At 43.7% G+C, this 16,995-nt stretch overlaps 1 protein-coding gene across 1 annotated transcript in view; it reads left to right on the top strand.

The window, feature by feature from the left end:
* Nucleotides 1-16,995, top strand: part of LOC120025510 (voltage-dependent N-type calcium channel subunit alpha-1B-like) — a 207,616-nt gene that overhangs the window by 146,523 nt on the left and 44,098 nt on the right. Inside the window, exons 15-25 of the mRNA XM_038970078.1 lie at nucleotides 774-846; nucleotides 1,169-1,286; nucleotides 1,615-1,682; nucleotides 1,791-1,897; nucleotides 3,689-3,751; nucleotides 8,693-9,406; nucleotides 9,525-9,727; nucleotides 10,862-10,988; nucleotides 11,146-11,275; nucleotides 11,610-11,669; nucleotides 11,920-12,026. Coding sequence (XP_038826006.1) covers nucleotides 774-846; nucleotides 1,169-1,286; nucleotides 1,615-1,682; nucleotides 1,791-1,897; nucleotides 3,689-3,751; nucleotides 8,693-9,406; nucleotides 9,525-9,727; nucleotides 10,862-10,988; nucleotides 11,146-11,275; nucleotides 11,610-11,669; nucleotides 11,920-12,026 — 1,770 coding nt within the window. The remainder of the gene's footprint in view (nucleotides 1-773; nucleotides 847-1,168; nucleotides 1,287-1,614; nucleotides 1,683-1,790; nucleotides 1,898-3,688; nucleotides 3,752-8,692; nucleotides 9,407-9,524; nucleotides 9,728-10,861; nucleotides 10,989-11,145; nucleotides 11,276-11,609; nucleotides 11,670-11,919; nucleotides 12,027-16,995) is intronic.

Genomic DNA, 16,995 nt, shown 5'->3' with positions numbered 1-16,995 from the left:
GAGGGCACTATGGTGTTGAACGCTGAGTTGTAGTCAATGAACAACATTCTCACATAGGTGTTCCTTTTGTCCAGGTGGGAAAGGGTAGTGTTGAGTGCAATAGAGATTGCGTCATCTGTCGATCTGTTGGGGCGGAATGTAAATTGGAGTGGGTCTAGGGTTTCTGGGTGTTGATGTGAGCCATGACCAGCCTTTCAATGCACTTCATGGCTACCGACGTGAGTGCTATGGGTCGGAGGTCATTTAGGCAGATTACCTTGGTGTTCTTGGGCACAGGTCCTGCCATCTACATAAAGAAATCACTCAAACAATGACAGTCAAGGAAATAAATAATTGTTCAGTGCAGTTTCTATGTGCATGTTGTAATGTTTGGGTGTTTTTGATGGAATCCTTCCGATGCTAAGAAAACATGTATTGAAGCTTACGGTAGCCAAGAGTGTGCATACTATGTGTATTTGTACTGATAAACAACAGGATGGAGATCTGTTGTTGCATTGAATTAGTTATAACTGTTTATTTGTTGAAGAGAATGTCTGCCAGTTGATGTCAGTTGGCAAACATTAAGTAATTCAGGGTTGTTGTAGCATATCCAATGACTGCAAATGTCATGATAATGGATTTACACATTTCAACTGCTGTGACCATAAAATGCACTACGCTCAAACCTACATGTAGATGGAAACCCATGTATCTGATTCTGAACGTCCTACCTGTCCTCTCTCAGGCCAAACGTCTTCGATTTGACTCAATCTGTCCATTGTTCTTTCTCCAAGGTTTAATTTTGAAGAGGAGACGCCGACGACCAACTTCGACACTTTCCCGGCGGCCATTCTCACCGTCTTCCAGGTACTCGGTCTCCTTCTCTCCATTTAATGAACCAACTAATTTGGCCTTTCACTCTGGAGCTCTATCCTTCGGAATGTTGGACTAGATTAAATAATTGTGTTTTGAACAAAGATAATTTGCAATTAGTGGAATTTGTTGGTCTAACTACTTTTTGTCTCTGTTTCCAAATTACTCATCTTTCTGTTAGCCTGTGTTATACTTTTATTTAAAGTATTAATTGTTGAAATGTTGACCCTACAATATAACTAAATATTTTGTATTCTTCATTTCATACACTGAACAACAACTACATTTTCTATTCTATCTCAACGGCCAATGGCAGATTTTGACTGGCGAGGATTGGAATGCAGTGATGTATCATGGTATTGAGTCCCAGGGGGGCGTACGGCGGGGAATGTTCTCCTCGGTCTACTTCATCGTCCTCACACTCTTTGGAAACTGTATCCTCTCTGACTCTCCGAGTCGTGCCATTGCATGGATATCAGAGATTTAATCTGCCTGAAATATTCATACAGTTAAATATAAATATCTCATGTCAAGTGCTGCAATGAGAGCTGTAAACTTTGACAAATTATTTCCGTGGGGGGGGGGGGGGCATGCTCCTGGACCCCCTTAGGAGGGCTCCCCCAGTGAATTCTGTCCATTTCCACCTCGCACATTTCCACCACACCCGGTCTGTTGCTGATGTTTGGTTGCAATGCACCACGGCTCAGCCGTGAAATCCACTAAAATTGTGTCAAGGTTTTTCCTGAGCTTAGTTCCAACCAGACACGCTCCTGAACGTCTTCTTAGCTATCGCCGTCGACAACCTCGCCAATGCACAGGAGCTCACCAAGGTAAGTCTGATGAACCCAAGGAACCACATTCTACCCAGGGAACTTTTAAAGAACAATTCTGAATAAAATGACCCTTGGTAACCCATCCCTTATGGTTTATTGGTCCAGGATGAGGAGAAGCAGGAGGAAGAAGCCAATAAGAAGCTGGCCCTGCAGAAGGCCATGGAGGTGAAGGAGGTCAGCCCCATGTCAGCAGCCAACATCTCTATCGCTGCGTAAGTCGCCCACCCCCCAATCCCATGTTCTCCAAACATGGTCTTTTGTGTCCCCCCCATTCTGTCACCAGCATTTCGCTATATTGTCAGGTATCAGATATAGCTGGTTCTGCATATGGTCAATGTGCTGTTGGTGTCTTGGCTCTGATCACTGTCTCTCAATGTGTCTCTGTTGTGATTATGGCCTCTGTCCATTTGCATTCTCCTAGCTACACAATTGACATGTCTGGCATGTTTCTATCTATGTGTGTGTGCTTTGATGATGATCCTTCTCTTTCTGACAGTAGTAGATGATTGATCTGAAACGGATCTCCAGTCAGCAGTAGTTTCTCTCATTGGCCGTTCAGTCTTATTTTGTGATCATCAATATAACTGATTCATGCATTAGAGTCTGATGGAGTCAATCAGAACATTGTCAACATCAGCAATCTTCTATAACCTATTTACTGTATCTAACCAAGCAGCCATGCCCTCTCCCCACTGGAATTGGCTATAGGACTAATTCATGAATTGTGTAATTTTCAGCATTAGGGATGCCATTATGTACTAGGTAAAGATGAGCTCTATTGACAACAGTACTCTATAAAGAATATTGACAAAACATTTTGACAGTCAATAAGTCATTGGTTTGTACATGACAATGCATCAGTAATGTCATTCTCAGCCCAGGTGGGACACATCGTCTATTAGATGTTTATGACATGTCCTCTGTGTCCTGACTGTGAGCCCAATGACCCGGGCACGTATTGAAAAAGACCCTCAGAGTAGCAGTTCTGATTTAGGATCCTTTTAGCCTTTACCACCATAATGAATAAGATAATATGGATAGGAGGTACCTGGTCCAAGATCAGCACTCCTACTTTGAGATGCTTTGTGGATACGGGTCTAGGTCAGAATGGTTGTTAGTTTCAGAAAACAAATCTTTGAAAAAATGAAATCAGATGACCAAATTACAGACTATTTTAGTTCTTAGTCAACCAAGATGAATAATGTATAAACACATTTTAGATTGACAGTAGCCTACTGCATCAATCCTGATGATTGCTTTTGAAGATGGATTTGCCATAAATAGCCACTTGTTTTATCTGTGCTTTTATCTGATTTTCATCTTTGTAACATAGAATGATTAAACCTTAATGAGGTTCATTTGTCAGTCTATTTCAAAGCTATGTTGATCCAGGACATTTCTGAGGATTTTTTTTATTTTAGATATCTGCGTAATGTGCAATTTTACAAGGCTTTTTACTTTTGATTAAGGGAATCCATAATCATCTTTTATTCACAAAAGTAATCATGATGTTTTTTAACAAAGACCATTGTCTGTTTGATTGAAAATGTCACTCTTACGTTTGAAAGGCTTTGTAAACTCATTGTGTATTGAACTTTGCAAATCCACTTTGATACCATTTCTTTAATTACGTTGACTTGATTGTTATTTCTTCCGAAAGTTTTCAGTTTTATGTCTTTGGTAACACTTCAGTGAAGGGGTTTAGTATCAATATATATTTGCACCCGTCGTAGTCACTTGACCACAGTATGTAACAGTGTGTGGTGTACAGCACTACAAAGTACAGTACTACAAACTATCTATACTGTATAGTGTACACTACCCCTACTGCTGAAGTGTTAACCACTACTGTAGTTGTAGCTCTGTTGGACTAGTCCTTCTTGTTCGTGGAGGGGACAGGTGGACAGACACTTTATGGAGTCCACCTCTCCCCACCACATCCTTTTGGTGTGTGTCTCATCCTTTCTTTCGTTTGTTTTATTGTTTTTGTTCTGAATGTGCAGTTTTGTAAAGCAAAATCGAGATGCACTCTCTCGCAGCTCGTCCGTCTCCAGCGTGCATTCACCGTGAGTTTTTGCTCTCTGTTACAATGTTACAATATTTTTACGCCCTCTCCTCTCCTTCCCCGTCTTCTCGCCCATACCCGCCTCCTTCTGCTTCCCCTTTCGCCTTGGTCCTCCTCTCCTTTCCCCCCTCTTCCTCGCCCCATCCACTTCTCCATCTCTTCTTTCCCCTCCTCCTCCACCTAGCCTTCCAATCCCTCTATTAAATCACTCTCTCCATTCTTGTGATCCTTCCAGTCCTCCCAGAGTGTTGAGATAAGCTTGAAACTGGAGAACCCAGTGGTGGCTCACTGGTGGCTCTCATTATAGATTGAGATTTCAAATAATAATACTTGTCTTATTTACTGAAGTTAAGGCAACTGTGTGCGTGCGTGAGTGTAAATGCATGCATGTGTGTAAATGTGTGTGAGTGTGACAGTGTGCGTGTTTCTGAATACTGAATATTTCATTGTGCATAGCGCCAGCTTTCGTCTGCACTGTGTTGACGTCTGAAATGATGAGAGTTTAACCTGAGCTTTAGTGAATAATTGCTATATAAATATTAAATGTCTCAGAGCACGGTCAATTCCCAAGACATTTTGTCAGTTTTACAGCTTGTGTTTTTTATACCCCAGGGTTTCACTTCTTCAACACACTGGGTGAGGACCAAACGAATTATAGTACAGTAGCCAAGGGGTAGTATGCCATACTAGACAAATCAAATAAAGTGAAACATAGCATTACGTTGATTTAACCTCTGACCTCTTTGAAATGACATGAATTTGGCTTTGCTGCTTACCTGACACGTCTTGATCATTTGTTGCCAATTAGTAACAACTCTCATTTCTAAACGTTGTGGTGTTGTTGTTGCTGATCTGTGTGTATGTTTCTATCTTGTCCACGGTAATCTCTCTCATACCAAAATCACAGCTTACATGTCCGTTTGTCGCTGATATGTCTTATTTGTCTATGCCTTGCATAGACAGACAGACAAGTTTGTCTGTCTGTCTATTGCTTTTGTTGTCTGTCTTACTATGCTATGTCGTCCTCTTGTCTTTTAGGAGTTTGATCTATTCCCCTGCCCGTCGAGTCTTGAGTTACAGGTGACACAAAGAATGCAACTTTACTAGTCACACATACATACAGAAGTTTACATACACTCAGGTTGGAGTCATTAAAACTTGTTTTTCAACCACTCCACACATTTCTTGTTAACAAACTATAGTTTTGGCAAGTTGGTTAGGACACCTACTTTGTGCATGACACAAGTCATTTCTCCAGCAATTGTTTACAGACAGATTATTTCACTTATAATTCACTGTATCACAATTCCAGTGGGTCAGAAGTTTACATACACTAAGTTGACTGTGCCTTTAAACAGCTTGGAAAATTCCAGAAAATGATGTCATAGCTTTAGAAGCTTCTGATAGGCTAAATGACATAATTTGAGTCAATTGGTGGTGTACCTGTGGATGTATTTCAAGGCCTACCTTCAAACTCAGTGCTTCTTTGCTTGACATCATGAGAAAATCAAAAGAAATCAGCCAAGACCTCAGAAAAAAAATTGTAGACCTCCACAAGTCTGGTTGTTCCTTAGGGAGCAATTTCCAAACACCTGAAGGTACCACGGTCATCTGTACAAACAATAGTAAGCAAGTATAAACACCATGGGACCACGCAGCCGTCATACCGCTCAGGAAGGAGACGCGTTCTGTCTCCTAGAGATGAACGTACTTTGGTGCGAAAAGTGCAATTCAATCCCAGAACAACAGCAAAGGACCTTGTGAAGATGCTGGAGGAAACAGGTACAAAAGTATCTATATCCACAGTAAAACGAGTCCTATATCGACATAACCTGAAAGGCCGCTCAGCAAGGAAGAAGCCACTGCTCCAAAACCGCCATAAAAAAGCCAGACTACGTTTGCAACTGTACATGCGGACAAATATCGTACTTTCTGGAGAAATGTCCTCTGGTCTGATGAAACAAAAATATAACTGTTTGGCCATAAATGACCATCGTTATGTTTGGAGGAAAAAGGGGGAGGCTTGCAAGCCGAAGAACACCATCCCAACCGTGAAGCACGGGGGTGGCAGCATCATGTTGTGGGTGTGCTTTGCTGCAGGAGGGACTGGTGCACTTCACAAAATAGATGGCATCATGAGGTGGAAAATGATGTGGATATATTGAAGCAACATCTCAAGACATCAGTCAGGAAGTTAAAGCTTGGTCGCAAATGGGTCTTCCAAATGGACAATGACCCCAAGCATACTTCCAAAGTTGTGGAAAAATGGCTTAAGGACAAAAAGTCAAGGTATTGGAGTGGCCATCACCAAGCCCTGATCTCAATCCCATAGAAAATTTGTGTGCAGAACTGAAAAAGCTTGTGCGAGCAAGGAGGCCTACTAACCTGACTCAGTTACACCAGCTCTGTCATGAGGAATGGGCCAAAATTCACCCAACTTATTGTGGGAAGCTTGTGGAAGGCTACCCGAAACGTTTGACCCAAGTTAAACAATTTAAAGGCAATGCTACCAAATACTAATTGAGTGTATGTAAACTTCTGACCCACTGGGAATGTGATGAAAGAAATTAAAGTTGAAATAAATCATTCTCTCTACTATTATTCTGACATTTCACATTCTTCAAATAAAGTGGTGATCCTATCTGACCTAAGACGGGGAATTTTTACAAGCATTAAATGTCAGGAATTGTGAAAAACTAAGTTTAAATGTATTTGGCTAAGGTCTATTTAAACTTCCGACTTCAACTGTATATTCATACTGTACACACAGAGTCATACAATCAAAAACATCTAAAAACATGTGTACATAGAAACCATCATTGAAATGATTCCTTCGGGCCTCCCGAGTGGCACAGCGTTCTAAGGCAATGCATCACAGTGCTTCAGGCATCACTACAAACCCGGGTGTGATCCCAGGCTGTGTCACAACCGGCTGTGACCAGGTGTCCCAAAGGGCGGTGCACAATTGGCCCAGCGTTATCTGGGTTAGGGGAGGGTTTGGCCAGGCGGACTTTACTTGGCTCGTCGCGCTCTAGCGACTCCTTGTGGCAGGCTGGGCTCCTGCAGGCTGTCTTTGGTCGTCAGTTCAACAGCGTTTCCTCCGACACATTGGTGCGGCTGGCTTCCGGGTTAAGCGAGCAGGTGTTAAGAAGTGCGGCATGGCGCATGACTCGACCTTCGCCTCTCCCGAACCCTTTGGAGAGTTGCAACGATGAGACAGGATCGTAATTGGATATCACGAAATTGGGGAGAAAAAGAGGGTAAAAATAGAAAAAATTATACCATATCCCATGGCAGAGGGAACAAAGGGTTACTTGCCTTGAAATCTATATTTCCCTCCCAACTTCATACTAATCCACTAGATTTTGGCCTTGGTATTAAGTTCATGTAAAACCTAGCCTTTGTCTGAGTCCAGCCCCATTTTTCCTGTTCTGTGTTTATTCAAGTGGTCTAGTCTGTCAGGCATGATAGCTTTACCATTAAGAGAGTAAAGGAACTAGGAGATCAATGTGAGGTATTTTCAGCTGCTGGTGTGAGGGGATGGAGATGAAAGCTGGCTGCCCCCATTATGCAGGTCAGGACTGGCTGCTCACAATACTGGAGAATTGTCAACTGTTGTCATCTACAGTACTAACAGATAAATCGATGAAACAGGAAGCATACGCAAGGAGAAAATGACATCCCTAACGAAACAACACCTCCACTTTGCTGATCCTCAACACAGGGGCCCCACAAGGCTGCATGCTCAGTCATCTCCTGTACTCCCTGTTCACCCATGACTGCGTGGCCACGCACTCCTCCAACTCAATCATCAAGTTTGCAGACAACATAACAGTAGACCTACAGCATCCGATGTCACAGGAAGGCCAAAAGGATCAACAAGAACATCAACCACCCGAGCCACGGCCTGTTCACCCCGCTATCATCCAGAAGGCGGGATCAGTACAGGTGCATCAAAGCTGGGACCGACAGACTGGAAAACAGTTTATATCTCAAGGCCATCAGACTGTTAAATAGCCATCACTAGCCGGCTACCACCCGGTTACTCAACCATGCACCTTAGAGGCTGCTGCCCTATATACATAGACATGGAATCACTGGTCACTTTAATAATGTTTACATACTGCTTTACTCATCTCATATATATATATATATATATATTGTATTCTATTCTACTGTATTTTAGTCAATGCCACTCAAATTGCTCGTCCTAATATTTATATATTTCTTAATTCCATTCTTTTACTGTTAGATTTGTGTGTATTGTTGTGAATTGTTAGATACTACTGCACTGTTGGAGCTTTGAACACAAGCAGTTCGCTACACCCACAATAACATCTGCTAAATATGTGTATGTGACTAATAACATTTGATTTGATTTAATGCAACCATCACATGTTCTCACATGCCTGTTAGACCTCACAGGGAACCGTGGTGCTTCTGGTCCAAACATGGCCAGTGTGCATCCCAAATGGCACCACCCTATTCCATAGTGCACTACTTTTGACCCGGGCTCTGGTCATAAGTAGTGAACTATATAGGGCATATGGTGCCATTTCAGATGCAGCCCATGTGTGAATCTGTAGAGGGTTTGGGTGAGCATGTTTTAAACCCAAGCGTGGTACATGACAAGTTTACTATGGGGAGTATTTGTGTTGGTACATCCATAAAGACCATCTTGTGTCTCCAGCCAGCAAAGTCCCACTGTTGTTTGTACAGCAACTCAGACCATATGGGAGAAATTAGCGATTTGTTTTGTGTGCAAGTTGTGAAGCTCAGATGCTCATGGGTTGATAGCAAAATATGCTTGTGCTATGGATGACATAAAACACCATTGATGCCAAAATAGGAGAGCTACAGGTGAGCTGCTACTTCACTCTAACACCCTGTATCCCTCTCACCCCTTATATTTGTTCCCCTCCCCTGTCCATTGGCCCTGCAGTAAGGAGCAGCAGAGAGCCAATAAGATAATGTCAGTGTGGGAGCAGCGCACCAACCAACTGCGTCGAAACAACCTGAGAGCTAGCTCCGAGGCTCTGTTCAACGAGCTGGAACCCGAGGAGCGTCTGCGTGTCTCCTCCGCCCTCCACCTGCGCTCCGACATGAAGACCCACAATGACCGCCCCCTAGTGGTGGAGCCAGGTAACGGGGACAAACCCCGACCCCCCGAGGAGGACAGAGACGGAGCAGACTCCCAGCAAGAGGGAGGAGACGCCCACGGCCCACAGCCACGCAAGCACTACCGTCACCGGGAGAGGAACGGGGAGAATGGGGAGAGCAGGCATCACACCCACCACAGCCGCAGTAGGGACCACTACCACCCAGACGGGCCCCGGTCCAAAGAGGTCAAGGGGGAGAGGAGCCATAGTCGAGAGGGGGGGCAGGGCCACAGGCACCATCACCAGGCTGGATCCCCAGAGGAGGGGGTTAACGGAGGGGGAGAGGGAAGGGAAGACCGCCACCACCACTCCGACAGACAGGGGGACGGGGCTCTGGCTACCAGGGACAGACTGGAGAGCAGGGGCCGGGGCCACAGGGAGGAGAACGGAGAAAGGAGGAAGCACCGCTCACGCATAGTCAGGGCCCAGTCAACACTGGATGGAGACGAGTGCAGAGAGAACGGAGAGAGAAATGGAGACAGGGACCAAGGACACAGGTGAGACCAGTGCTGACTGACCAACACTTTCTCAATGTGCTTTAATTACCTCTTTTTACTAAGTCATCACCGCAGAGCTTCACTGATGTGCACAGGCTGCGTTTTGAATGTTTTGCAGGGACAGGCAGACCGACTCTCAAGGGGAGAGCTTGGCCACCAGTCCTGTGCAGCCTCCTGCAGGTCTGCAGGCTGGAGAGAAGCAAGAGGATGCTGACAACCAGAAGAACAGCCACAGAGCCAGCCAGGCAGGCCTGAACAGCAACACTGTCCACATCCCTGTCACCATCACCGCCCCATCCAGAGAGACCACCATCATACCCAGTCAGTACCCTAGTCTCTATCTTAGTCCAGGAGTTTTTTAACTTTTCTTGCCCAGGGACCCACCGCCAAGGCAAACCAGCGACCCAGTGACCCCCCCATCATATGTTAGCAAAACAAATTGTGAAGGATAATGGCAAGTAGAATTAACATTTAAAAATGATAAACAGATTCATTATTCTGACCTCCTCACAGTTCATTGGAAGAGGAAGTGTAAACTCTAACATAGTCTATTACCTAGAAAGGCATCTTGGCGGCGTAGAGAAAGTGTTGCTGTTGTAAAGCACATTTTCAGCAATTCTTCAAATTTTCTCATTGAACTTATAGAAAATGTAGCAATTTTGAAGCCAATTTTCAGAAATTCTATACTTTGGCATGGAGCTGAGAGACAACTATACATTTTGCCTTGGCTAATGCTGTGTTCCTCTGCTCAAACATTAGAACAATTTTAATGGACATGTGCCCCGAATGCCTGTTTTTTTTAATTTTCAATTCTCCCTGACTGTCTAGCTTTTATTTGATTGTTAGTTCTCAAAGATGATATTATGAAAATTATAGTTACATCTTTTTTGTGTGCTTTCTGTCTGTTTTTGGTCTTTAAAGTTGACACAGAAATAGTTTTTCCATCCCGTAAATTGCCACTTAAACGGCCTGCTTAAGAATTGTCTCCATATTAAAGGGATAGTTCAAGATTTTGGCAATGAAGCCATAGATCTATTTCCCTAGAGTCGGATGAACAGGAACAGTTTTCATGCTAACTGTTCCTGTAGGCTTCCAGTCATTGCGCTAAGCCCAGTTAGCATGGGCTAGTGAAACAACCTCTAACTTCCTTCATGCTGGACGCAGTGACAACAATGGTGGGGGGAAAATCCCCACAACCCCTAGGGGGCTGCGAACCCTAGTTTGAAAACCCCTGCCTTTATCAATACCCCAGTCTGTACCCCAGTCAGTCAGTTCCCCAGCCATAGGCTGCAGGGGAAACACTTGGGTGAAAGTGTAGTGTAACATTAGGTTAGTATGACTGATCAGTGCCTGATCAGCTGTGTGTTGGTTATGTTGTAGTGAAGGTCTATCATGAGTTCTTTCTCTGAGTGTAATCTCTCTCTCTCACTCTCGCACTCACTCTCTCTTTGATAGTGGATAACATAGACTGTGAGAGCCTCCCCCTGAACGAGGAGAAGAAGGACTTGGAGCAGGAGCTGAAGAACGGCCCCAAACACATTCTCCCCTACAGCTCCATGTTTGTGTTTGGACAGACCAACCCGTAAGTCATGTCCTGAGACAGGGAACCTGTTGGCTAGTCTAGTCTGGGCTCTAACTGTTTCTGCATTTCTATATTGGGTGCCACTCAGTATTATGTCAGTGTTTTGAGAGGGTATGTTGAGTGCACTCAGTGAGATTACCTGTGCTGTGCTGTTCAGGGTGCGTCGGCTGTGCCACTACGTGGTGAACCTGCGTTACTTTGAAATGTGTATACTGTCGGTCATCACCATGAGCAGCATAGCCCTGGCTGCGGAGGACCCTGTGCAGGCCAATGCACCACGCAACAACGTGAGTCCTGCAAGAGTACACACACACACACACAGCTGGGTATTTGGGTACGGAGGCCTGAGGAGCAGTCCCTACTAGCACTAAAGGAATTGCCTCCAAATCCCAGAACCCTCTCAGTCTGACTAACTGACTAGCTGATTCATTAGGCCTGATTGAGCTGCCAGAAGCTTCTAGAATTTCTGCTAATATCACCTGAAAGTTATACTTTGTGAGAGTGCTACAGAAACAAAAATAGTAATAAATATGAGCTGAGTGCTGCTAAGGTGATTGCCTGCTGTGTGTCTTGAGGAAAGAAGACTGTGTGACATCTGACTGAACATTCAATCATTTGCAGGTGCTCAAGTATCTGGACTACGTCTTCACAGGAGTGTTCACCTTTGAGATGGTGATTAAGGTGAGAGGTCATACTGGTGAAATGGTTGGAAATAGACACAACAGTTTCCTCAGTTTGAACACACAGAGGTACTCTCTTAGGTTGCAGCTAGAATTAGCTCCACTGCAATGCTGCCTAGAGGTGGTTTCCTTTTAAATACTGCTATATTACAATATATCCAAGACCCAGGCTCCTTGCTGAAGTGGTAACATTCATCCATTAACATTCATAATGTGTATCATCTTCCTTATGACTTTAACTCTGTGTGTAGATGATAGACCTGGGACTGCTCCTCCATCCTGGTTCTTACTTCCGGGACCTGTGGAACATCCTGGACTTTATTGTGGTCAGTGGAGCTCTGGTGGCGTTCGCCTGCTCGTAAGTACACATTTGACGTACTGTATGTTCTTGTGCCAGCTGTAGGTGGGGTTAAAGGGGCAATCTGGGATTCGAAAAACCAAACAAAGCAGGCACCTCACCATTTGTTTTGGTAAACAGCTGAGGAATGGGGCTGGAGAAATTGAGAAACTTAAGTCCAAAAATGTATGTACCAATCCCTGATTGCCCCTTTAAATTGATTACAGTATTATTACTGTTTCAAATCCTTTTTCAGCCAACAACACCTCTCCCCTACGTTGTCACCTCACAGTCAACACACTGACTCTCCAGCTGGCGCATCTACAAATATGCCAGTCTGGGTGGTGCACTCACTCATCCGCCACAGCCCAAAACAATCCCCCAAACCAACCTCTCTGTACAGCTCTCAGGGGCTCTAAACCACTTTGCCTGTGGTTATTTGCCGAAATGGGTTGTTGCTCAAACTCTTCTTTTAACCTTTAATCACCCCTCCCATCTGTGTAATAGGATGTGTGTGATTTGGTTAATGAGCGTGAGGTTAAGCTGGGAAGGTGGGCGGGGGCTTCGTCTTAGTGCTAATGTACAGCAGTTGTTCTCTCCCTCCCTGGTACTGAGGGAAATGTTATCAGGTACTTCTATGGCAAGTAACACACACAGTCTCAGACATGCACACACAAGCACAAGTACACACAAAGACAATAAAGGGAGGTGAAATCCAGTCTTTTCAAGCATGCCGACCAGTAAAAGGAAATGGTGTATTCTCTCCCACGACCAGCTCAGTCAGTTATTTTGCACCCCAGTGGTGTCATGGTGGGGCTAATGTGTAATAACCTGTGAAGTAGTCAATTGTACCACATTAGTATTGCTGTTGTCTATCTTACTCTTCTCTCTTTTTCTGAACTGTAGCCTATTGTATATGGATGGTTTTCTGTGTCGCTGACTGTCTCTTTCTCATTTAATTCTGTCCCTCCATCTTTCTCTTGTGGCTTGGATTGCTTTCAGGAGCTTCATGGGGTAATGCCTTTGATTGCCTGCTTTTTTCCCTCTGTCTCTTTCGTCTTTCTTGACAGTTTGTCTCTCTCTCTGTCTCTCGTTCGGTCTGTCTCTCTGTCTGTCCATCCGAGTCAACAGAGCCTATGCACAACATGTAGCCAGCAGCCTCACGCTCATTTCTCAGGCTTTTTGCTTAGTTAGCCTGTATAGCTACGCATCTATAGATTCACCCTCATTATATTACTGTAGATTATTGGGTCACATTCTATTTAGATAGTCCCATATAGATACTCTACAGATGGTCATCATACTATCTGTTGATAAGCAACTGCTTGCTAAGGTTACAGTTAGGGTTAGCTGTAGAATAAGAGTTAGGGTAAGGGTTAAGATTAGGATTAAGTTTAAGTTTAGGGTTAGGTTAAGGTTAGATTTAGGGTTCGGTTTAGTGGATGGTTAGTTGAAATGTTGTTGAAGGTTATTGAACATCTACAAACCATCTACTTGGGACTATCCAAATAAATAGTTTCCTGTTATTCTGACCATTTGCATATGTTCACTTATTTACTCTTCCATTGAAAATTCACACTCATTATTGAGAGGGTGTTTTTGCATGCAACAGTAGTTTGATTTGATGTAGGTGCGTTTGAGGTGTGTGAGTGTGTGTGCCTCTTCATTGTGTGCGTGTGAATGGCTGTCTATATGCACATACATCCTTGTGAGTGTGTGTATGTGCATGTGTGTGAGTGTGTCTGTGCGTGTGAGTGCGTGCGTGCATGCGACAGACAGACAGACAGACAGAACTGTGTCTCTTGTCGAACGTCATGTCTTGTCCTCCTTAATGCCATCTCACTGGAAAAACCTCCTGTCAGAAAATGAGGCTTGAGTCCCAAATGGCACCCCATTTACCAATGTAGTGCACTTACTTTGACCAGGGCCCATATGGCTCTGGTCAAAACGAATGCACTATGTAGGGAACAGGGTGTAATTTGGAACTCATTCTGGGTCTTCTTGTCAGAAACAGAAGATGGACAGCTAAAACTGTCCTTTTACTATTTTTTTCAGTCTGTTAGGTTTCTGCTCTTTTTTCACTTTGAACTTCCTTCCGTGTGCTTGTCATGATCTGTTTCTTTCTGCTGTGTTTTGATGTTCTTATTAAGTCTTAAGGATAACTAGCACCACTGTATCTCTATGCCTGTTCAACAGTAGTAGTGGTAGTAGTAGTAGTATTATTGGCTTAAAGTGTTTATTTTGCTCAGTGTTTATGTATATTTCTGCCTTTTTCTTTGTCTCTATAAAGCAGCCTTAATATCTTATGTGCTTTGTGTTTGTTCTCTGTGATTCGTGACGTGTGTTTGTTTGCGTGTCCTGTTTATCATTGCTTTTCTTCATCAGATCGCAACAAAGCGTGGCCAGGTGGGGACCTACCCTCTCTCTGTCATTGACCCCTGACCCCAAAAACGTTCCACTATCAACCTCCATCGCATTCCAACACTCTCACTTTCTCTGCTGTACTGACGGGATACCCATTCCACCTCTTGCCCAGTCCCAATGAGGAACTATTGGAGACTCTTCCCAGTAGCTTTCAGAAGACAATCACTGATCAGATTCATCTCTGTCCCTTGTTGCCATTGTGTGCCGACATGCCAAAGTAAAGGACGGTTGTACAATGCCAACATTACAGTTGGAATTAGAATGACAGTATATCAAATTAATATTAATATATTTACAGTGCATTCGGAAAGAATTTAGACCACTTCGCTTTTTCCACATTTTGTTACGTTACAGCCTTATTCTAAAATGGATTAAATAGTTTTTTTCTCCTCGTCAATCTACACACAATACCCCATAGTAACAAAGCAAAAACAGGTTTTTAGAAATGTTTGCAAATGTACACTACCGTTCAAAAATGTGTTGTTTTTTTTGTTTTTGAAAGAAAAGCTTGTTTTTTAAAGAAAAGCTCATTTTTTGTCCAATTAAAATAACATCAAATTCATCAGAAATACAGTGTAGACATTGTTAATGTTGTAAATGACTATTAGAGCTGGAAACAGCAGATTTTTTAAAATGTTATATCTACATAGGTGTACAGAGGCCCATTATCAGCAACAATCACTCCTGTGTTCCAATAGCATGTTGTGTTAGCTAATCCAAGTTTATCATTTTTAAAGGCTAATTGATCACTAGAAACCCTTTAGCAGTTATGTTAGCACGGCTGAACACTGTTGTCCTGATTAAAGAAGCAATAAAACTGTCCTTCTTTAGACTAGTTGAGTATCTGGAGCATCAGCGGGTTCGATTACAGGCTCAAAATGGCCAGAAACAAAGAACGTTCTTCTTAAACTCGTCAGTCTATTCGTGTTCTGAGAAATGAAGGCTATTCCATGCGAGAAATTGCCAAGAAACTGAAGATCTTGTACAACCCCGTGTACTACTCCTTTCACAGAACGGCACAAACTGGCGCTAACCAGAATAGAAAGAGGAGTGGGAGGCCCCGGTCCTTCTAGGCAGAGTTGCAAAGAAAAAGCCATATCTTAGACTGGCCAATAAAAATAAAAGATTAAGATGGGCAGAAGAACATAGACAATGGACAGAGGAACTCTGCCTAGAAGGCCAGCATCCCGGAGTCGCATCTTCACTGTTGGCGTTGAGACTGGTGTTTTGCGGGTACTAATTAATGAAGCTGCCAGTTGATGACTTGTGAGGCGTCGGTTTCTCAAACTAGACACTCTAATGTACTTGTCCTCTTGCTCTGGAGCTCTGTCAGAGTGACCATCGGGTTCTTGGGCACCTCCCAACCAAGGCCTTCTCCCCCGATTGCTCAGTTTGGCCGGCCGGCCAGCTCTAGGAAGAGTCTCGGTGGTTCTAAACTTCTTCCGTTTAAGAATGATGGAGGCCACTGTGTTCTCGGGGTCTTCAATGCTGCAGTAATGTTTTGCTACCCTTCCCCAGATCTGTGCCTCGACACAATCCTGTCTCGGAGCTCTATAGACAATTCCTTCGACCTCGTGGCTTTGTTTTTGCTCTGACATGCACTGTCAACTGTGGGACCTTATATAGACAGGTGTGTGCATTTCCAAATCGTGTCCAATCATGAATTTAACACAGGTGCACTCCAATCAAGTTGTTGAAACATCTCAAGGATGATCAATGGAAACAGGATGCACCTGAGCTCAATTTTGAGTCTCATAGCAAAGGGTCTGAATACTTAAGCAGATAAGGTATTTCTGTTTTACATTTTTTATACATTTGCAAAATGTTCTAAAAACCTGTTTTCGCTTTGTCATTATGGGGTATTGTACGTAGATTGATTGGGGGGGTCTGTAACGTAATAGATCTGGGACTGCTCCTCCATCCTGGTTGTAACGTAACGAAATGTGGAAAAAGTCAAGGGGTCTGAATACTTTCGGGAATGCACTGTATACTGTAATTATACATAGTTACAAGCATACTGTGTCATCAGAAAGTCCCAATTTACATACAAACATAATCTTAAATAGTGAAGGCGTTAGTGAGAAGGGCAGATCAGGAAGAGTGAATCGTGTTTCTGGGTTGAGAGAGCAGAAGGTTCGGAATAATGCAGATCATGTTCTACTGGGAGGCAGATTATTGGAAGACAGATCTCCTATCTGTAAACAGGAAATGCTGTGCGCTCTCTCTCGGAAAGGGGCAACCAATAAGGCTGTAGTCATGGTGACCGAGGATAACCTCCTCGCATCTGGCTGCTGCAGCTGCACACACAAGGCATATCAGGGCTGATCTGAGCTACTTAATGTGAACACACACAAACATCCATTCTTCCTGCCTACGGCTCTTCTGAAAGCTATTGAGGAACGGTTCACTCGCCATCTAGACGTGTTGAGACCCTGGATTGATACGGGCGGGGGTAGACTTACCAGATTGTATGCCGGGGTAACCAGATCTTCAGAGCATGACTGTTGCATGCCAGTGTATTAGACTTAAAGCTCCCATTGGGTAAGAAAAAGTCAACACGCCCATT

Source organism: Salvelinus namaycush, chromosome 31 (genome assembly GCF_016432855.1).
Source record: "Salvelinus namaycush isolate Seneca chromosome 31, SaNama_1.0, whole genome shotgun sequence".
In the NCBI taxonomy this organism is placed as follows: Eukaryota; Metazoa; Chordata; class Actinopteri; order Salmoniformes; family Salmonidae; genus Salvelinus; species Salvelinus namaycush.
Note: the sequence above shows the minus strand (reverse complement) of the source record. Positions and strands in the feature narration are given on the sequence as shown.